Below are 23322 nucleotides of genomic sequence, written 5' to 3'. Positions count from 1 at the left end.
TTAAAAACGGATCTGGTGGGTACCCGGATAACTGAAGCCTAGTTAGTCTGACATCACTACCAGTAAAATGATGAAATTAGTTATCAAGTACAAGGTAGCAGAGCACTTAGGTATAAACTAAAATTAAGAGTCAGTATGGATTTACAAAAAGGAACTCATGCCAGAGGAACTTAATAGATTATTTTTTGATAATCTAACAAAAGATGAGAATAAGGAGGAGATATTGGATATATATATAATAATTCTAGCCATACTCTAGTCAATGTCCAAAGCCTTGAACTGTCTGAAGGAATCTCTTTAGCTTGTTGTCGGGCCCACTCAGATTCACCAAATGTTTCCTGGTCACCTCTGCCTCTGGGGGCCTCTGGGCCATGATGACCAAGAAATTGAGGCGGGCAACCAGAAAGACACTTCTTGTCTCATTAACATTGCTCTGCTGGACCTGCAGCAAATGCAAAAAAAAGCCAAGCTGTGTCCTTGGGGAACATCCTGATAATCCAAGGACAAAGGGGGCAAAGATTCAGAAAAATAAGTCTCCACCCACTTTTCCTGGCATTTGAGCTGGGGTTAAAGGTGTTCCTGGAGGGGCAAATGTCAGGAAAATTGACCCAATGATCTCTTCCAGTCTTGAGCACTCAGACAAACAGCACACTCTGCTGAATATTGCCACTAACTTTCTCATGCCCACCTAATGGCTGGATTCTGTTTTGAGCCTGACGTTGGGTTTCATGGCGGTGTGCCGCAGGAGAATTGGAACGGCAGTAGCCGCCACGGAACCCGAGCCGGGATTACCGGGCCTGATCTTCCCAGCGGTGGGCAAGCTCCATGGCAGCCCCTCTGCGACGGGACCCTGGTTTGAATATTTAAAATATCTATTTGCATACATTACTATGTCATCTGTCACGATCTTCCCATCGTTCCTGATTTCCAGCGCAACGTGTGGCACTCAAGCGCCTTCACTTTTCCGTCCAGGAGAAGCTGGCGCTACCGAGGAGGGGAAGGGGTCTCCGCTGCATTCTGAGTATAGATGGGGGAGAGGGATCAACTCTGCATTGTGTGTAAGGATAAGGGTGGGGAGAGGAGAAACTCTGTAATATTGAGTGTATGGGGGGGAGGGGTCAACTCTGCATTATTTTGAACTGTTTGCAGGTCTGGCAGCCTATTAAAAATGGCACCAGCACCTGCTCCGGCATCAGGTCGCCAATGCCGCCCCCACCACATGATTTGGGGGGGGGGTGGGCAGCTGCCGTCAATATGTTAAGTGGCCACCCGCCGCAGCACAGTGGCGCAGTGGTTAGCACCGCAGCCTCACAGCTCCAGGGACCCGGGTTCGATTCCAGGTACTGCCTGTGTGGAGTTTGCAAGTTCTCCCTGTGTCTGCGTGGGTTTTCTCCGGGTGCTCCGGTTTCCTCCCACAAGCCAAAAGACTTGCAGGTTGATAGGTAAATTGGCCATTATAAATTGTCACTAGTATAGGTAGGTGGTAGGGAAATATAGGGACAGGTGGGGATGTTTGGTAGGAATATGGGATTAGTGTAGGATTAGTAAAAATGGGTGGTTGATGTTCGGCACAGACTCGGTGGGCCGAAGGGCCTGTTTCAGTGCTGTATCTCTAATCTAAAGAAAAAATAATTGCAGTGGCACAGCTGCCATTTTCTGCAGGATAATAAAATCCAGCCCACTGTGTTGCTTTATAATGCAATGTTCCAACTGAAGAGGAAAAATGAACTGAACCCAAAATTCTATGTATAGATCAAAAGCCATGGAGATACTTCTTTTTCTATTTTACATTTTTATGAATTTGATGTGGTAAAAATATTGAACATACCTGTCGTTTCTTCCTTAAAAGGATAGTTTGCCCAGCATCAAACAGCTCATTCCTTTCAACTTCTTCTGAAAGAAATATACATTGCAAAACATTATTCATATTAACCAAGATGAATCAACAGTTATGTTCAATTACTCAACGAAATGCCAGTTGATAGCCTTTAAAACCGCTGTTACTTTAGAAGCCATGTGTCACTGACATCAAACGGTGAACTGAATATATTGCTGGCGCTACATGGTATACAAATTTTTCTCTGATGATAACTTTGCAATTCATGTAGAAAACTATTTATAATAGGAGTTATTTCCCAGAGAATTACGTTATGGTTTCTTTTTTCAAACAACCATAAAAATACGAGGAATTTCTAAGAAGAGCAGGAGTTAAATTCGAGTAGCACTATTTGCCATTCCATTACCACACTGCAGTAGGTTTAATCTTACTACTTTTACAGGCCACTGAGGCACCTCCTTGATTCAGGTGGTAGCCTCATCAATGTATCCTAATTGGGATACTATGCTGTACATAGTCTTTATCTGCCAGTATCAGCAACAACAATTTCTGGTTTTATAAATCAATAATCCTCAAGAACATATTATTTAAAAATATCCATTTAAATTGTTTCCTTTTAAAAATGTTACCTTCAATTATCTACATCCCATAATTTTTCCCACCAAGTGGATGGGCTATGTATTATTGTTCCTGTGCCATTGCTATTCTACGGGGTAGAAATTGGTATGCACTGCACCTGTTTTTTAGGCATAAAATGAGTGCAACGCTGACAAATTTACCAATGGGATGGCCTGTGCTCAATCTGCATGAGCATTTGGGCCACTGCTAAATGTGTCAGGCCCACTTGTAAGCCTTCTTGCCAGTCGCCTACAACAGGCCTGTTAATATGGCCTGAGCCTCAGTTTCAAACAGCCTGCAGCCTTTTTGGCTGGGGTACACACTGCTGGCACAGTGCTGAGTTTGGACTCAAAAAAAGGACACTAAGTTTTATGCCTATAGCTTGCCACTGGGAGTACGCCAGACACTCAAGTGATTCAAAGTTCTTTTTTGAACGAAAATAAGATATTAACTGTTTTCTTCCGTAATTTATAAGCTGCTGATAACATCATACATTCAAGTCAATATATTATTGGTTACAGGAAAAACAAGGTTGCTTTTCATTAAGAAAGGAATTTCAAGATTTTTGATTTCCTGCTTTTCTCAGTGAGGAAACTTGGCTTTAGTTCGCTGCTTCTACATAGCTCTAATTTTGACTGTGTGTGATTGTGTAAAATGCCGATAGAGAACCGGCAGCCTGTCTATCCAGGTAAAACCATGAATTTCTATGATTTCATTAGTGTGTCACACCACTATGTTGCCGTATGTAATGTAGTTTCAGAACATCACGCATTGAATCAACTCTGAACTTTCATATGATCTCATATATGCCTTTGTGCAAATATACTTTGGCCTGGATCTTTCTGTCAGCGGCAAAACTGTCGCTTATGCCACTGACAGCACAAAAAAATACAAACTTTTCTATTTCGTAGTTTTCAAAGAAAACTTCCTGTGCTTCCTGCAGCGTGCCCTATGGTTGGGACGAGAAGTGTGCAGAGCCAGCGCAGTGCATTGCCAGCAAAGCCGTGCCCCCTTTTGATGTCATGAGCTGGAGACCCGCCCCTTGAGGTCTGTGTTCAGTTCAATGGCAAGTAAGATTTTTTAAAATAATTTTTAATATTTTAAAGCAATAAGGCGCTTTTTAAAACTGTTATAAAAGTGTTACATTTATTTTAAAACTTACAACAATTTTAAAAGTCTGCCAGGGTTTGTCCCTCAGTCAGTATCACCACCTCTCCCCCCTACCGCCTCCCCTGCCAACCCCCCATACCCTGCACCCCTCCCCACCCCCAGACCCTGGCTCCCCCCTGCACTTCACCGGCACTCCCGACTCCCCCCCACCCTGCACCTTAGTCCCATTAATGTTGGCAACAGCTGATTGAGGGGAGCGGGCTGTTATGGGGTGGGGGGGTGGTGCTGGGAGAGGGGAGCCGGACGTGAGGGTACAGGAGTCGGGGGAGGTTGGGGAAGAGAAGCCAGGGGTGCGGGGTGGGAGGGGGGGTGGTGGGTGTGCAGGGTAGTGTGGAGAGGAGCCAGGGATACCGGAGAAACCATGAAGAACATATTTTTTTCAAAATCAATACCCTGCCTGACAGATCCCTACCTTTGCTCACTTATGCCTGTGCCTGTCAGCCCTAACTTTTTGCATGTTAAAATCCATGCAAGTTGCAGGAAAATAGGCAAAATTTACAAATTAATGCACCCTGCTACTTTAAGTGTAGGAACAGCGGAACCATCAACGTGGGCTCCTCTGGAGCCATTCAGGTACATCACAAGTTCCAGATTTCAATGTAAGTGAGCTCGCCGGAGGTTGTGGTTCCATTGCGGCCCTCAATGGCAGCAAACACTGCTATTTGGACTGCCAGATCTGAGCCGTTATCATGTCAATTTATTCGTCACACGTGCTAAGGTTCTGTTAGATAATTCTGAAATATACTGCATATCACTGTGATCTTACCATGTAGTAGAAGCTGCAAAGGAACATCATTGCCAGCGACCTGGTAAACTAAATGAGGCTCAGTCTCATTCTGTGAGGGGAAAGGGAAACAATGATGAACTGAATTAAACACCTTTACTATTTCTGCACAAAAAACAGAGAATGTTGGAAATACACAACAGGTCAGCCAGCAGCTGAAAATAGAAACAGTAGGTTAACAATTTGGGTGTGTAACATTTTGTCAGTTTTTCTGATTTAATTTTTACCTTTCAGCATTTAGTATTTATCGTTCCAGCATTTGTCATAAATTGTACATAACAATGTTGTGCTAGTAACCAGTGCATCATGAAGGTCACTGATACTCTCTCCAGCAGGACTGCACAATTCATACTGTGCCTGTTGGAAGCAGGCAGATTCAGTCACAAATAAACATCACTTCACACATGCCTTACAAAGTCACTTTCCGACAAAGATTCCTGCCAAATTCCTTCATAAACCAGAACCCTACATTTCCTCTGCCATCATCCTATTCCCCAAAATTTGAAAGCATACAGACATTTGAACTCAGCACCCTACGGGGGTGAAATTCAACGTCGGCAGGCATAAACATAGGAACAGGGTTAGGCCATTCAGTCGCTCTAGCCTATTCTATTTTTTAATGAGATCATGTTGGATCTGTATCTTAACTTCAATTACTGGCCTTAGCTCCAAATTCTTAATATCCTTCGCTGGCAAAAATCTCAGATTTAAAATTATTAATTGAACTATCATCTACTGTTTTTTGTGGAAGCAAGCTGCATACTGCTACCATCTTTTGTGTGAAGAACTGTTTCTTAACCTCTCTCCTGAATTCACTGGCTCTAATTTTAAGCTTATGTCCCCTTACTCCAGGCTCCCACATCAGCAGAAAATGTTTCTCTCTATCTACCCGATCAATTACTTTTAAAGTGTGAAAACCTCAATCAAATCACCTCTTCATTTTCTATAATACATGAAATACAAGCCTAGTTTGTGACAACGACAGCCTTCCTGCCCAGAGGCCAATTGTGGCCCTTAAGTGGACTATTAATGGCCAACTAAGAACTTCTTCCCACCACTGCTGGGATCTTACCAGCGGCAGGCGATGCCTCCGTCATGCGGAGAGAGTGCCTTGTAACATGAGGCGCAATCCCTGCCGGCTTGTGGGGGAGGTGGTGGGGGGGGGTGGGGGGGAGTCCCTCCTCCATGGGCAATCTGTGGCCCACGTAGGACCTCCGCCACGAACCAGTTTACCCCCGCAGGACAACCCTACCCCTGGACTGCACAACCACCCCTTCACCACGCGCCACCAACCCCACCCCCCACCCTCTCATCGCCGGGGCCTTCTAGACTGACTCTGATGACCCCACCTCACTTACCTGAGGTCCAGAGTTCCACCGCTGGACATGTATACAAGGCCTTTACAGTACCACTCCACTGGCACTGCCGATACTACTGAGCTGCTGACCCTCTGATTGGCTGGCAGCTCTTCTAGGTAGGATCTCCGTCTTCAAAAGGGACATGGATCCCGGCTCGTAAAACTTAGATTTAAGAAGACTGGAGGATCGCTATGCGGGTACGAAAAGTCAGAGGCAGGCCTTCCCTTGCCTTTTCAGCCCAGCACCAAGAGCCCCACCTTCAACAGAAAATTCTGGCCCAGATGTGGTCTAACCAAGACTTTATATAGCTGCAGCATGATTACTATCCCCTTGTATTCTAGTCCTCTAGATACAGAGGTTAACATTTCATTAGCCTTTTTGATTATTTTATGTACCTTACAACCAGATTTTAGTGATCTGTGTAAAGGACCCTAAACCTCTTTGGATCTCTGCTGTTCTTAGCTTTTCACCCTTCAAAAAACACACAGATGTAACCTTTTTTGGTCCAAATGGATGACCTCACACCTATTTGAGTTGAAATCCATCTGTCACAATTTTGCTCGCTCACTTAATCCATCATAGGTGAAGATGGTGGCATAGTGGTAATGTCAGTGGACTAATAATCCAGAGATCCAGGCTAGTACTCTGGGAACATGAGTTCAAATACCAGCATGGCATTTAAATTGGAATTGGTGGGATTTAAATTTAATTAATTCATTCATTAATATATGAAAATCTGGAATTGAAAGCTCGTCAGCAATGTTGACCATGAAACTACCATCAATTGTTGTAAAAACCCATCCGGTTCACTATGTCCTTTAGGGAAGGAAATCTTCCATCCTTACCTCGTCTGGCCTACATGCGACTCCAGACCCACAGCGAATGTGGGTGGCTCTTAACTGCCCTCTGAAATTGCCTAGCAAGCCATTCAGTTGTACAAAACCTCTACACAAAAGTTTAAAAGGAATAAAATTGGATGGAACACCCGGCATCAAACTAGGCACCGGAAATGATGATGTCGACCCTGCAAAGTCCTTCTCAGTAACATCTGGGGACTTGTGCCAAAATTGGGAGAGCTGTCCCACAGACTAGTCAAGCAACAGCCTGACATAGTCATACTCACCAAAACATTCCTTACATCCAATGACCCAGGCACCTCCATCACCATCCCTGGGTACATCCTGTCTCAACGGCAGGAAAGACTCACCAGAGGTGGGGGCACAGTGGTATACAGTCAACAGGGAGTTGCCCTGGGAGTCCTCAACATTGACTCTGGACCCCATGAAGGCTCATGGCATCAGGTAAAACATAAGCAAGGAAACCTCCTACTGATTACCACCTACCGCCCTCCCTCAGCTGACGAATCAGTACTCCTTTACGTTGAACACCACTTGGAAGAAGCACTGAGGGTGGCAAGGGCACAGAATGTACTCTGGGTGGGGGACTTCAATGTCCATCACCAAGAGTGGCTCAGTAGCACCACTACTAACGGAGCAGACTGAGTCTTGAAGGACATATCTGCCAGATTGGGTCTGCAGCAGGTGGTGAGGGAACCAACAAGAGGGAAAAACCTAACTGACCTTGTCCTCACCAATCTGCCTGCCGCAGATGCATCTGTCGATGGCAGTATTGGTAGGAGTGACCACCGCACAATCCTTGTGGAGACGACGTCCCGTTTTCACATTGAGGAAACCCTCCACCATGTTGTGTGGCACTACCACTGTGCTAAACAGGATAAATTTCAAACAGATCTAGCAGCTCAAAACTGGGCATCCATGAGGTGCTATGGATCATCACCAATAGCAGAACTGTATTCAACCACAATCTGTAACCTCATGATACAGCATATCCCTCACTCTACCATGACCATCAAGCCAGGGGATCAACCCTGGTTCAATTAGGAGTGCAGGAGAGCATGTCAGAAGCAGCACCAGGCATACATAAAAATGAAGTGTCAACCCGGTGAAGCTACAACACAGGACTACGTGCATTCCAAACAGCGGAAGCAACATACAACAGACAGAGCTAAGCAATTCCATAACCAACAGTTCATATCAAAGCTCTGCAGTCCTGCCACATCCAGTTGCGAATGGTGGTGGACAATTAAACAACCAGCAGGAGGTGGACGATTCTCAAATATCCTCATCCTCAATGATGGGGAGTCCAGCACATCAGTGTAAAAGGCAAGGCTGAAGTATTTGCAACAATCTTCAGCCATAAGTGCCGAGTGAATGATCCATCTCGGCCTCCTCCTGAGTTTCACAGCATCACTGATGCCAGTCTTCAGCCAATCTAGTTCATTCCATGTGATATCAAGAAACGGCTGAAGGCACCGGAGACTGTAAAGGCTATGGGACCTGACAACATCTCGGCTGTAGGACCGAAGACTTGTGCTTCAGAAGTGGATGCACCCCCAAGCCAAGCTGTTCCAGTAGAGCCACAACACTGGCATCTACCCGACAATGTGGAAAATTGCTCAGGTGTGTCCTATCCACAATAAGCAGGACAAATCCAATCCTGCCAATTACCAACTCAACAGCCTAATCTCGATCATCAGCAAAATGATGGAAGGTGTCGTCGACAGTGCGATCAAGAGCCACTTACACAGCAATAACCTGCTCACTGATGCTCAGTTTAGGTTCTGCCAGGGCCACTCCAATCCTGACCTCATTAAAGCTTTGGTCCAAACATGGACAAAAGAGCTGAACTCGAGGTGAGAGTGACTGCCCTGGATATCAAGGCATCACTTGACCAAGCGTGGCATCAAGGAGCCCTAGGCAAGCTGAAGTCAATGGGAATAAAGGGGAAAAGTCTCCACTGATTGCAGTCATACCTAGCACATAGGAAGATGGTTATGGTGGTTGGAGGCCAATCATCTCAGTCCCAGGACATTGCTGCAGGAGTTCCTCAGGGTAGTGTCCTAGGTGCAACTACCTTCAGCTGCTTCATCAATGACTTTCCCTCCATCATAAGGTCAGAAGCGGGAATGTTCGCTGATGATTGTACAATGTTCAATACCATTTGCAACTCCTCAGATACTGAAGCAGTCCATGGCCATAAGCAGCAAGATCCAGACAATATCCAGACTTGGGCTGATAAGTGGCAAGTAACATTCATGCCACACAAGTGCCAGGCAATGACAATCTCCATCAAGAGAGAATCTAACCATCTCCCCATGACATTCAACAGCATTACCATCACTGAATCTCCCACCATCAAGATCCTGGGGGTAACTATTGATTAGAAACTGAACTGGACGAGCCACATAAATATTGTGGCTACAGGAACGGGTCAGAGGCTCAGAATTCTGTGGCGAGTAACTCAACTCCTGACTCCCCAAAGCCTGTCCACCATCTACAAGGCACAAGTCAGGATTGTGATGGAATACTCTCCATTTGTCTGGATGTGTGCGGCTCCAACAACACTCAGGAAGCTCGACATCATCCAGGACAAAATAGACCGCTTGATCGGTACCCCATCCATCACCTTAAATATTCACTCCCTCCATCATGATGCATAGTGGCAGCAGTGTGTACCATCTAGAAGATGCACAGCAGCAACACACCAAGGCTCCTTTGACAGCATCTTCCAAACCCACGACTTCTTCCACCTAGAAGGACAAGGGCAGCAGATGCATGGGAACACCACCACCTGTAAGTTCCCCTCCAAGTCACACACCATCCTGACTTGGAAATATATCACTGTTCGTTCACTGTCACTGGATCAAAATCCTGGAACTCCCTTCCTAATGGAACTGTGGGTGTACCTGCACCAGATGGACTGCAGCGGTTCAAGAAGGCAGCTCACCACCACCTTCTCAAGGGCAATTAGGGATGGGCAATAAATGCTGGCCTAGCCAACGATGCCCACATCCTGTGAAAGAATTTTTTAAAAATCTCTTGGTATATTGCCTGGACTGGAAAATTGCAGCTATGAGGAAAGATTGGATAGGCTGGGTTTGTTCTCCTTGGAACAGAGGAGGCTGAGGGGAGATTTGATTGAGATGTACAAAATTGTGAGGGTCCTGGATAGAGTGGATGGGAAGGTTCTATTTCCCTTACCCGAGGGATCAGTGGCTAGGGGCCATAAATTTAAAGTGATTGGTAGAAGGATTAGATGGGAGATGAGGAAAGGTTGTTTTTAACCCAGAAGGTGATGGGGGTCTGGAACTCACTGCCTGAAAGGGTGGTAGAGGCAGAAAACCTCATCACATTTAAAAGATGCCTAGATGTCTGTTACCTTCCGGGAGCGGAGCGGAGAGGAGCAGAGCGGACCTGTGGTGAGAATGCTGAGAGCAGAGCCTATAAATCCAACCCGAGGATCGAGGCCCAGTCTCTTACCTTCCGGGAGCGGAGCTCTTCTAGCGCGCTGGAGTTTTTGAGAAAAAAAAGCCAACAGTGATGTCAGAGGAGAGCTGAAAGGTGATTGGTTGGTGAGTAGCAGCTGTTAGTGCATTTAAATATCTTAAAAAATAAGGGGAAAGTTTGATTTTTGTTGAAAAAAAAACCTCTGGTGATAAGGTGAGTACTACTAAAGTGTTTTTTTGAAGGAATTTAGATTGGAGTGGGTGAACAAGGCCCCTAGTGTAATTAGTATTTTTTAATTAAGTGAGTAACTAATTAACCTAAGGGTAAGTCATGGTAGGAGAGCTCAGCCCCGTGATATGCTCCTCCTGCGTTACGTGGGAAATCAGGGATGCTTCCAAGTGTCCCTGACGACCATGTATGCAGGAAGTGTATCCATCTGCAGCAGCTGGCTACCCGCATTACAGAGCTGGAGCTGCGGGTGGATTCACAGTGGAGCATCCGCAATGCTGAGGACGTCATGGAATAGCATGTTTAGTGAGGTGGTCACACCACAGGTAATGGCTGCACAGGCAGAAAAGAGATGGGTGACCACCAGACGGAGTAGTAGGTGTAGGCAGGTAGTGCAGGAGTCCCCTGTGGCCATCCCCCTCTCAAACAGATACACCGCTTTGGATACTGTTGGGGGGGGATGACCTCCCAGGGGAAAGCAGAAAGCAGTTCATGGCACCACGGAAGGCTCTGCTGCACAGCAGGGGAGGAAAAGGGGTGGAGGAGCTATAGTGATAGGGGATTCTATTGTAAGGGGTGCAGATAGGCATTTCTGTGGCCACAAACGAGACGCCAGGATGGTATGTTGCCTCCCTGGTGCTAGGGTCAAGGATGACTCGGAGCGGCTGCAGACATTCTGAAAGGGGAGGGTGAGCAGCCAGAGGTCGTGGTACACATTGGTACCAACGACATAGGCAGGAAGAGAGATGAGGTCCTGCAAACTGAATATAGGGAGTTAGGCAGAAAGATAAAAAGCAAACCTCTAGGGTTGTAATCTCAGGATTACTCCCTGTGCCACGTGCTAGTGAGGGTAGGAATAGAAGGATAAGGCAAATGAATGCGTGGCTGAAGAGCTGGTGTAGGTGGGAGGGCTTCAGCTACTTGGATCATTGGGATCTCTTCTGGTGCAGAGGTGACCTGTACAAGAACGACAGGTTGCATCTAAACTGGAAGGGGAACAATATCCTTGTGGAGAGGTTTGCTAGTACTACTCGGGAGAGTCTAAACTAGTCTTGCAGGGGAGTGGGACCCAAAGTAGTAGTCTCTCCGATGAAATAGTTGAGGCAAATGTAGAGGTTAAAGCAAGCAAGTCCAGTAGGCAGGACAGGGAGCGTGGAAGGTCTGGTAGGCTAAACTGCATTTACTTTAATGCAAGAAGCCTTACAGGTAAGGCAGATGAACTCAGAGCATGGATCGGTACATGGGATTGTGATATTATAGCTATTACAGAAATGTGGTTGAGGGATGGGCAGGACTGGCAGCTCAATGTTCCGGGGAACCGATGCTTCTGGCATGACAGAGGTGGAGGTAAGAGAGGACGGGGAGTTGCACTATTGATTAGGGAGGACATCACGGCAGTACTTAGAGAGGATATCCCGGGGGGGTAAGGTCCAGCGAGGCCATATGGGTAGAACCTAGAAATAAGAAAGGGGTGATCACTCTGATGGGATTATACTATAGGCCCCCCAGTAGTCAGAGAGAAGTGGAGGAGCATATATGTAGGGAAATCACAGATAGATGTAGGAATTATAGGGCTGTAATAGGTGATTTTAACTTCCCTAATATTGACTGGGACTGCCTTAGTGCTAAGGGATCAGATGGAGAAGAAGTGTGTCCAGGATAGTTTTCTGAAGCAGTATGTGGATGGCCCTACTAGAGAAGGGGCTACACTTGACCTCTTTGGAAATGAGGATGGGCAGTTGGTTGATGTGTCAGTGGGGGAGCACTTTGGGACCAGTGACCATAACTCTATTAGCTTCAAGATAGTTATGGAAAAGGATAAGACTGGTCCTCAGGCTGAAGTCCTAAATTGGGGGAAGGCTAATTTCGATGGCATCAGACAGGAACTCTCAAAAGTTGAATGGGAGAGGCTGTTTACAGGTAAAGGGATGTCTGGCAAGTGGGAGGCTTTTAAAAGTGAGATAGGAAGAGTTCAGGGCCGGCATGTTCCTGTTAGATGGAAAGGCAAGGCTTGCAAGTTTAGGGAACCTTGGCTGATGAGTGATATTGAGGGTCTGGTCAGGACAAAGAAGGAGGTATATGTCAGGTATAGGCAGCTGGGATCGAGTGAGTCCCTTGAGGAGTATAGGGGATGTAGGAGTACACTTAAGAAGGAAATTAGGAGGGCGAAAAGGAGCCATGAGATTTCCCTGGCAGATAAGATAAAGGAGAATCGTAAAAGATTCTATAAGTATATTAAGAGTAAAAGGGTCGCTAGGGAGAGAGTAGGTCCCCTTAAGGATCAGTGTGGTAATCTATGTGTGGAGCCAAAGGAAATGGGCGAGGTCTTAAATGAATACTTCGCGTCTGTATTTACCGTGGAGAAGATCATGGAAACTAGTGAGTTCAAGGGAGGGAACAGCAATATCCTAGAGCATATCAACATTACAAAGGAGGAGGTGTCGGAGGTTTTGAAGCACATTAAGGTGGATAAATCGCCAGGGCCTGACCAGGTGTATCCTAGAATGCTATGGGAAGCAAGGGAGGAGATTGCATGGGCCCTGGCAGAGATATTGGTATCATCGTTAGCCACGGGTCAGGTAGTGGAAGACTGGAGGATAGCTAATGTTGTGCCTTTATTTGAGAAGGGTAGCAGGGATAAGCCAGGGAACTACAGGCCGGTGAGCCTTACATCAGTGGTGGGAAAGTTATTGGAAGGGATTCTGAGAGACAGGATTTATATGCATTTGGAAAGGCATGGTCTGATTAGGGATAGTCAGCGTGGCTTTGTGCTAATAAGTGGCAAGTAACATTTGCGCCACACAATTGCCAGGCAATGACTATCTCAAACAAGAGAGAATCTGACCATCTCCCCATGACATTCAACGGCATTACGATCGATGAATCCCCCATTATCAACATCCTGGGGTTTACCAGTGACCAGAAATTGAACTGGAGTAGACATATAAATACCATGGCTAGGAACCCTGCGGCGAGTAACTCACCTCCTGATTCCCCAAAGCCTGTTCACCATCTACAAGGCACAAGTCAGGAATGTGATAGAATACTCTCCACTTGCCTGGATGGGTGCAGCTCCAACAAAGTCAAGAAGTTCGACACCATCCAGGACAAAGCAGCCCGCTTGATTGGCGCCCCATCCACCATCTTCAACATTCACTCCCTTCAGCACTGACGCACAGTGGCAGCAATGTGTACCATCTACAAGATGCACTGCAGCAAGTCACCAAGGCTCCTTAGACAGCAGCTTCCAAACCCGCAACCTCTACCAACTAGAAGGACAAGGGCAGCAGATGCATGGGAACATCACCACCTGCAAGTTCCCCTCCAAGCCAGACACCGTCCTGACTTGGAACTATATTGCTGTTCCTTCACTGTCACTGGGTCAAAATCCTGGAACTCCTTCCTAACAGCACTGTGGGTGTACCTACCCCACACGGACTGCAGCAGTTCAAGAAGAACACCACCACCTTTTCAAGGGCAATTAGGGATGGGCAATAAATGCTCTCCTAGTCAGCGACACCCACATCCCATGAAAGAATTTTAAAAAACAGTGGGCATGGGCAAATTTTCTTCAGTAGTCAAGGCTCCCTGCTGGGTGCACAAGACCAGAAAATTGCCCTGTAAATACCTGGACCTTCAGAGAGTTGCAAATTGTGTAAGTAATTAGCTAGCTAGTAAACAACAGTGGATAACTATCAATTCTAACAGTTCTAATTAGAAAACCATGACCAACAGATTCCCCAAGGATCAGTCAAGAGTACCTTTGAGCCTCACAACCTTAATGAATAACTTTAATGAGCATCTTGTAAGTAAAATAGCTATCTTTATAAATGACACTAAGCTGTGTGGGAAATTAGTGTATGGAGCAAAGGTATAACATGCAGAAGTTTTTACAGAGAAATAACTACTAAATTAATGAATGACTCGTCTGCAAAATGGGAAATACGATTGCAGAATTGAAGTGCATATCATTTGACATGGTGAAACATAATATGAGTCGGACGTGATAATTTAATAAAAGACACACAGGCATTAGATCAGATGATTCTAATTCTTAAATCAAGGTTTACAAAAACAAGCTATGGGTCCTCAACCTGAACTCAACATTGTGCAGCCGGTGCTGACTTAGGTAAAGCATTCAAAAACAAAAAGGCTACTAACTCAACAAGCAACACAGGCATACGGGTTTGATGCTGAAGAAAGATAAAAGTAACCTGTGAAGTTCCTGCCAGTGGACCAACACAACAAAGCTATTTGAGAGGTTAAGTGGCCTCTACTCATTTCCACTTTACGCTTTTACAAGTATGGGAGAAAATTGCAGCTCGAGATTGCCAATCCTCAAATTGGCTACTGTTCAGCAGCAAAAAAAAAGTCCATAAATCATGAAGTAATACAGAACATGCCATCTATTTTCACAATAAAAATTTGTTCTAACTCAAACTGATTAACGTTCAAGTTGTGGGTGAAAATTCTCATGTGTAGATTGAGTAGGATTCAATTTTGAGAGCCTTGTTTCCAAAAAGTGCAACAAAAGTGCCATTTATACACACAATCCAAATTAGATCAGAGATCAGGGCAAATTCAATTTAGTCATTATTTTCACTGTGGAATTTTCATTTCATGGATTATGGATAAGGGGAAACTTCGAGCCCCCTACTAGCCTTTACTGGAATGAAGCAAAGTCCAAAACAGAACGACAGATGAATCATAGGGAATAAAATTGTATGTAAACTAGAAAACTACTGTCAAAACAACATGCAATGCTAGCAAATAGGGATCAGCATTTGGGTCAACTTTAAGAAAATCTATCGGACTGCCAGGATCAGACCCACCAGTGCCCTTCCACACAGAATCTGCCGAAATTTGTGGGGTCACCTATTCTAATTCATTCTTTCCAAGGGCTTCAAAACTATGGTGATTCTTCCCTCCCCCATCTTCCTTTCTTAGTTTAAAGTTTGTTAACATGTAGGTTTGGTACAAAAACAAGAAACTCTGGAAATACTCAGCAGGTCTGGCAGCATCTGTGGAGAGAGAAGCAGAGTTAACATTTCAGGTCAGTGACGCTTCTTCAGAACTTTAAGGTTTGGTGTTGCCTAATCTCTATTTCTGATTTATTGAGTCTCCTCTTATACCATCCTCCATCAATATGCCAGGCCCTGACTCAGTCAAAGGAGTGTAATGAGTGACTACTTCTGTCTCCTCCTCCTTGCCATCATTTATCTTAAAAGGGGTGGTGGATGGAGGTGCCCAGAAACGTTGACTACCTGATGCAACTGAATCTCTACTGCTTTCCAGAAGTTCCACAGGTCTCCTGCAAGAGTTATGGTGGGAGAATAGCAAAGCTCCCAAGAAATCCTGGCCCTTAACTTTCTTGAAATCTGGCTTTGTAAGAGTCTATAATTCTCTTTTACTGAGAAACTCTAAATGCGGTACCAGCAAGATGAAGAGCACACAAGAAGACACATGCCAAATCAGAAATAGAGATTAGGCGTTGCCAAACCTAGATTTTAAGAGGCTTTAGACTAGGAAGAAAGGAAGATGGGGGAGGGAATCACCACAGTTTTGAGGTCCTGGGAAAGAATAAGTCAGAATAAGTGATCTGTGCAATCAGTCTTCATTCCAATAAAATGAGATGTAGGGAGAAGGAAGATTGTATAGGCCTATGTATTTGACACTTGCAAGGAACAAGAGGAGCAGTGGCAAAAAAAAAGATTGTGTTAACTAGGATCAAGAAAAGCTACAAATGAGAGAGACAGCGTTTCAACACAGAGGCACCCTGTGAAGAGGAGGTCAGTTATTTATAAATTTAAAATGGCCATAGCTGCCTGGCTGTGATCGGCCAATCACAGGGCTGGCAGCTCAACAGTATCAGCAGTGCTACCAGCAGCGGTGGCCACTGCTGGTACTGCAGAGGACTTGGACCCAGGCCCAGCACTAGAACCCCAGACCTGAGGTAAGTGTGGCAAAGTCACCAGAGCCAGTCCGACAAGGGGGGTTGAGAGAGTGGGCATGAGGTCCGGGGCAGGGGGGGCCATGGAGTTGTCGGTTTTCCCGGTGGAGCTCCTCTGTGGACCACAGATTGCCCATGAAGGAAGGACAACCCCAAGCCCACAGGGAGGGTACCTCATTTTACAAGGCACCCTCCCCACGGGGCAGAGACAATCCTGCAGCTGGTTAGATCTCAGCGACAGTGGGAAGAGGCCCTTAAGTGGCTGTTAATAGGCCATAGAAGGGCCTCAATTGGCCTCTGGGTGAGAAGGCCTTCATCGGCCTATCCTCCTCCCAGCAAAATCGCTTGGCAACGGGCTCTCTGCCCCCACTGCGCATTGCAATTCTATGGACCCTCCTGTCTCCGACCCACCTCAGGGGGGCCCATAATATACAACCCAAAACTTCTGATTATGGATCCAGTGGAATAGCACCCAATGAGGCATTTAACATTTATCAGTAGCTGCTTTTATAAGCAGATTTTGTTCACATTTGCTACCTACAAAATTTTCACATGCTTTTAGAAGGTTTTTTAACTAAATTTGAAGGGATGTGAACAAATTAGAAAATAACTCAGAATGTATTTAGTAAAACATAAGTATTTCACTTCTGAACTGGCGAACTGACATATTCTATCACCGAACTCACAATTCAGCTGTACAAGCAAATAAATTTGAAGGAGGCAATAAATGGCAAGGAAAAAGGTGGAGGGAAAGGACAAGTGAGGTCAAGGAAGGAGCAGAGCAAGAGGATATAAATTATTTTGTGGATTAATAATCATACTGTTTAAAAAAGCATATTTCTTGAAGTTTAAGTCACGATGTTAAATGTTGCAATTACTTCTGCACAGTCATATAAATTAGGGTAAAAGTGATGTTTTTTTTTAATTGACCAACTCATAATTTAAAGATAAATGACTGCATAATTGTTCCATGATTGTTTGATCTTTGTAAATCATTGGCCCCAAAAACCAGCAGCTGTTTCAGTGGACCCACAATCTTACTTCAGTGGGACATAGATATGCCATGCTCCAATGATTACTCAATATGTATTTTGGGGTAGAGCCCTCCCCTCTAACACCAAACATAGCCGTCATTCTAAGAGTTGCAAGGCCAAGAGAGGAGATTGCCTATTATTAGGAGTTGATTGTAAAACAAGATTTAACAGAACTTGGTGCTTTTACTTCATTTATAAGGTTCATCTTTAAATGGAAGGGAGCATCTTTTTTTCTTCCCTTATAAAACCTATCTACACAAGACCACAGTCAACATTTGCATGAAACCTACCACTCACAGAATAGTGAGGACCATATTAGAACCATAGAACCAAAGCCATTGACAACACAAATGGATGCCATTTGGCCCATTTTCAGTCTGGGGTCAGGAATCGGAAGTCAGGACCAGATGCAGGTCCTGACCCCGCAAGGCGTGTTCCAGACACGTCCAACCAGATTTTTAAAAGGCTAACTAATGGCAGGGAGTGGGCTCGTCATCCAATTAAGGACTACAGGCTGGCTCCCGAGGCTGGAAGGCCAATCGGAGGCCCTCCAGCACTGACACATCGGCAGCTCCACTGGCCGAGGTGGCAGCTGCTGATTTGTGATTGTGGGGGGGCAGAGAGAGAGAGAGCGTTTCAACATAGAGGCACCCTGTGAAATACTTGGTTTCTGTGCTGCAAAAATTTCCTAATCTAATTTTTCTAATGCAATTAATGGCAAAGTAGAGCAAAACATTTTTTAGGCACGCTTAAGTATTTTTTAGGATAAATCATTTGCATTTTATATTTTTAAAACTCTTGTTTCACCCCTTGAAAAGCCCTACACCTACAATTTCGGAGAGCACAAAAAGATACTCCACTTTTTTGCATATCTGAAATATTTCTGGAGAAAGCATCAAATAATTATGTGAAGCTTGAAAGGGCAGAACTTCAAAAATGCTCATTAACTTTCAGTTGTGCTGGCAACCTGTGGGTGTGCAATAAATCAGTAATGACATCAGAATGCTTTTGCTGGATCATTGGACCAAACATACTCTCATTTGTTGCTATGTTTAAATAACATTTCTGCAAACAAGGAGCTCTGATCTGAGCTGCTTTATTTTAAAATCTGGGACCAAAATTGCAGGATCCTCATTTCACCACTAGAAATATGGCTGGCCCAAATCCCAGGAAAGGAGTCTTTTTAATAATCAAGGGGAGGGCCTCCCAACTGTAAAGTGCCTGCCTTGATTTGCCAATGGAAAATGATTTCCCTGCAGAGAATCAGAGGCCCTGCAGTCTGAACGACACTTCCCAGTTGTCCACTTGATCGGCACTACCAGTTATTACATCAATAGGCCCCTGATGGTATTTTAACTGCTGTGGCCACCCGGCTCAGTAAATACTGCTCTGAACATTCAGAAGGCCACAAAATATTAAGTGATAAATTTCCCTTTATGAGACCAAGAGGAGCCAAAAGTGCTCACTCTGGCACACAGAAGAATTCTTGGCCTCGCTGAGCCGCCTTCGCTCGCACCTTCCACCTGCCGAAATCTCCTCCCCACCACTCACCTTCTGGCTGGAGAGTGGCCTCAGAGCTGCACGAATAGAAACCAGGAAGTTTCGTCTGTGTCCCCATGCTGCAGGAGGCCATGGTGAACTATCCCATGAAATCCATCTCCGAAATGGCAATACCTCCAAAACTTAAAAGGCCATTGATATAACAATGCAACCAGATTTGGTAAGGCAGTGACTGTTTATTTCTTACAAATAAGGAAGATCCCCATTTCACTCTCTGGTTTGTGCTGAGTTAGTTGATTTTAGCAGAAAGCTTACAATTGATTGCAGCACACTCATGGTGGGGGAGGAAATGGCCAGGGTTATTACTCTTTGTTGATCAGTGCCCTCCAATGGAGGTGTGCATATTTGGGCTGAATTTTGGAGCCACTCTGAGGTCCGGAACAGAGGTGCTCGGGGCCCGAAAATACCAGCGCCAGCCAGCATGCCAGTTTCCCGACGCTGTTCCCAACACCGCCCATTTTTGTCGAAGGGGGTTCAGGGCTGGCAGAGCTACCTGCCCCTCCCCCCCCCCCCCAAGGCGGGTAGCCAATTAGACTCATAAAGAACTTTGTTAAGCATAGTTAAAGGAGGCCGAATGTGATTTTCCAGTCACCCTCCAGTTTGCCAACATGACAGGGGACAGTTTAACTGCCTGGAGGTGGACACCCAGTGGCAGGCTGGGGGCTGCCGATGCTCCAGGCAAGTCTACAGGCTCTCCTTGCTTGCTTGGGTGCGGGTGCAGCCAAAAGCCACCCTGTAGAGCGATTTTGCCCCCACACCCCCCACTCTACCCAACAGTGGTGCCCTGGCTGCTATTTCTGTTTTTTAAACAATTTTTTTTTTAAGTTGTTGAGAGAGCTTTGTCATGTTGAAGCGCCCTCTCAGTTGCTATTCCTCTCAAACTGGTTGGCCCTCCAGCTTCGAGAGCCCAACTGCTGCCCTTGATTGGAAAGGGAACCCGTCTCCATGCCAATTAAGGAGCTGCCTCTGTGAAAATCCCAATAAGTGACTGTTGACCCCTCAGGGGCCTTTTCGGGACCTGGAAACAGTCCCGGCTCCTGCTTTCCACCCCCAAAGCAAAAATTCGTCAAATGTGAGTGAGAACCCAATGAGACTCATTCAGATGCCCTCTCTCTGGGCTGCAAAATATCTATTTGAATGATGTACCCATAAGGTAAATGTTACCCATGGAATGATATTCCAGCAAAGAAATAGTGCTTTCAATAGCACTAAAAACAAGGGGTAACAACACATATTATCAAAAAGGCTCTTGAATATTAATAACAAATGGTCTATTTTTATTATTCTTTAATTCCCATTTTCTTCATGAACGCAAATATTAATTTTATGGAACTGAAACAAAGCCGATTCTTTAAACCTTGATGCTATTACTACAGAAAGAGTTTGGGATTGCCACTTTATACTGAAACTTGTATTTGGGTTAAAAGGAGAGCTATTGCCAGAAAAGGCAATATTAAAGATTTTGTACTGCAACATCATAACATCATTTAACTCCATATAAGTCTACAAAACAAGACCTACCAGTAGGCTGTTATCATTCCTTGGTGCTGGTTCAACCATGTAAGTATAGTTTCCATCGTAGAACATGCCACTGAGGATACAAAACAAGAAAAACTCTTTGTAACATGTAAGCTTTTAGGGAGTAGTATTCGAAGGAGGTTCTCCCGCTCGCCCACCGTCATTTCAGCGGAAGTTATGAAGATCGATCAGGAGAACCTCAGCAAATCTTCACTCTAAAATTCAGGACACAAAACTTAAATGAGGGCATTGTAAAGAAAGCAGAATAATTTCATAAATTATTACTGTTCACTCACAAAAGGGAATCAGATAGATGTTGCCCGGCCCCATCCCACTGTAAGTGTCATGCATGCAGGTATGTTGTCTGTGATTTTCCTGGTATGCACTGGCTGCATGCTAGGCCCCGCCAGCTGCTTAGCAGCCTCCTAAAAGTTACCCTAAATGTTTCTGGTGCTGACAAAGAATGCATAAAAATCATGGCCATGCACCAGCCTGACAGGTTTCTGGCTGTCCACTAGACCAAAGCAAGGTGGTTTTTGTTGTTCTAAATTGCCCTCATACTTTCACCTCCCCTGAACAGCAGTTCTATAAAACTTACATTTGGGCAATGTGAGGGTAGGAGCAGTTAGCAGAGGGGCCAGTAAGGCCTCTGAGCTGGCCTATGATCATCATCTCAACAATGTGTCTGTTCACCAAATAAAAGGTGGCATCTGAATGATGAAAGGACGAAATGTAATTTAGTAAAAAAAACTGAATGGATTCAGGTCCAGTCCTCTGGCCCCAGATTCTTGGATTAACTGCTGTACAAGTACACATGGAATTTACTTTTTTGTTTCTGCCTCTTTTTATTCTTAAAGAGATGTTTCATAGTTACTTAAGCACTCACCTTTTGCTCTGCATCTGTTATCTAATTTTCATCCTCCACTACCATGCAACTGGAAAACCAAACACAAATAATGCCCTGGAGTGGAGAGAAAATCATTGGTTTTGGATCCCCCATCATGAGATCAGCATTACCACGGGCACTGCACTTGATGGGGAACTCCATTCAAAAAAAGATACGCAAAAATCAACCCCGTGATTATATCAAGCATGCGGATGTTAAATATGTCCAGGGATATGGGGATAGTGCGGTAAAATGGCGTTGAGATAGAAGATCTGCCATGATCTAATTGAATGGCAGAGCAAGCTCGAGGGGCTAAATGGCCTATTCCTGCTCCTATTTCCTATGTTCCAATGCTCCACAATTCAGCTTGGTCTGTAATGAGCAAGGTACAATTAGCATCAGGAGCATTGCTCCTTCTAATTCTCTTTTGGAGTAATGGGTGATTTATTTAAACGTTCGGCTCTTTTAAAGACCACACATGAACGGTAATTTAAAGGGGCCGACTTGTGTGCGGCCTGGAAGCGGACTTTCGAGTTGCTACGTGCAGCTTACAGGGAATATTGATCACAATAGAGATATTTATCATATTTAGTGACACATAACATGGTAACCTTTTACATTTAGTTACAAAGTTACTTCTGTTGTTTGAAATAAAAACTAACATGTGAAACAAGAAAAAAATTGCCCTCCCAGCTTAGTTGTTCCAGCAGACATATAACTTGCACTGGTATGGATTCCGCCTAGCCCCTTTAAGATCATAATGGAAATAAATATTAATTCCTGTGATTTCTAAGGTTTCTTTCTCACTCCAGAGGATGACAGAATGAAAACCGTTCTGCATAGGCTACTTTATCACTGTGGTATTATATTGGAGGAATTATAGGGTAAATTCTTGCCCTTAGCTCTCCCAGTGTGCAAAGGTAGGAGTACTATAGATGAAAATTTTCTCTAGGGCGCTTTTTATTTGCACTGGTAATTTATCAGATAAGAGTTCCCTTCCAAGTCAGACACCATCCTGACTTGAACAGATATCGCCATTCCTTCATTGTCACTGACTCAAAATCCTGGAAATGCCCACTTAACAGCCCACACAGACAGTAACAGTTCAAGAAGGCAGCCCTGTGCAACCTTCTCAAGGGCAACCAGGGATGGGCAATAAATGCCAGCCATGCCAGCGTCACACACATCCCCAGAATCAACTTTTAAAAATAAGAGTGTTATTTAAATGGCATATAAATAATAAATTAATTAAACAACCTCAAAACAGGTGAATAAATGGGTTCCAGAGTTTTTGACCCATAGTCTATCAGACTGTGGTGCAATCTTCCTCATCTCCATATTGCAGGGAAAAAATGCGACCCATTTGTTTACCAAACATGATAAGGTCTTCAAGCTATAAATAAAATATATGGCAAAACATTCAGCAATAAACTTTTTATGAAGCATACAGGAGGACTTTGAAAGTACTGTGCAACACTTTGTAGTTCTGAGATTCTGTTGCAAAAACTGCCCCTGAACATATGTACCAAAAAACACTGCAAGTTAAAAAATTAACCACTAGGGAGCCATTTTGTGGCTGGGATTTTATGAGTCCCACGGCGTTCCCAACAGCGGGACCGCAGTTGGTTTAACTTCTGCTTCTGCCGCATTTCCCGTTTCACACATGATTTTATATGTAAATGAACCGTGCGGCGACGGGCATGAGGGACACGTAGGATCATGCGGCCGGGGCAGCCGTTCATTGATGGAAGCTGCCATCACTGGCCCAAACACCATGATCACCACAGATATAAAATAATTTGTGCTTTCAGCCTCAAGGAGCAGCAGTCTTCCTTTCATGTATGCATCTTCAGATTAACCTAAATTGAAGCTTTTACTTAATTCTAAATGTTTTTTCCTCCCTCATTTTGTGAAAATCACCAGCAACTTCACATCATTTATTTTCCCTGCAGCAAAGGTATGTCAAATGTCAGCCAGTATGGTTCAGCGATGTGCAACCCCCCACCCCGCTTTGCAGGTTCTCCTCAAGGCTGTCAGGGAAAGGCAGGAGGTCCTTTTCCCTGCTGATGGAG

General features: G+C 44.8%; 1 protein-coding gene across 6 annotated transcripts in view; it reads right to left on the bottom strand.

Moving 5' to 3' along the window:
* The window catches only part of adam22 (ADAM metallopeptidase domain 22), a 430588-nt gene that overhangs the window by 247107 nt on the left and 160159 nt on the right, over window positions 1-23322 (bottom strand). For 5 of the 6 annotated variants that reach the window (XM_068012995.1, XM_068013011.1, XM_068013020.1 and 2 more), the window contains exons 6-8: window positions 20368-20437; window positions 4392-4461; window positions 1829-1893 (exon numbers count right to left, since the gene is read on the bottom strand). In XM_068012995.1, the coding sequence (XP_067869096.1) occupies window positions 1829-1893; window positions 4392-4461; window positions 20368-20437 (205 nt within the window). The remainder of the gene's footprint in view (window positions 1-1828; window positions 1894-4391; window positions 4462-20367; window positions 20438-23322) is intronic. The other variant, XM_068013002.1, reaches the window with a different exon arrangement.

The sequence above is a fragment of the Heterodontus francisci genome, chromosome 2 (assembly GCF_036365525.1).
Source record: "Heterodontus francisci isolate sHetFra1 chromosome 2, sHetFra1.hap1, whole genome shotgun sequence".
Classification (NCBI taxonomy): Eukaryota; Metazoa; Chordata; class Chondrichthyes; order Heterodontiformes; family Heterodontidae; genus Heterodontus; species Heterodontus francisci.
The sequence above is the reverse complement of the archived record's forward strand: the minus strand, read 5'-3'. Positions and strand labels throughout refer to the sequence as shown.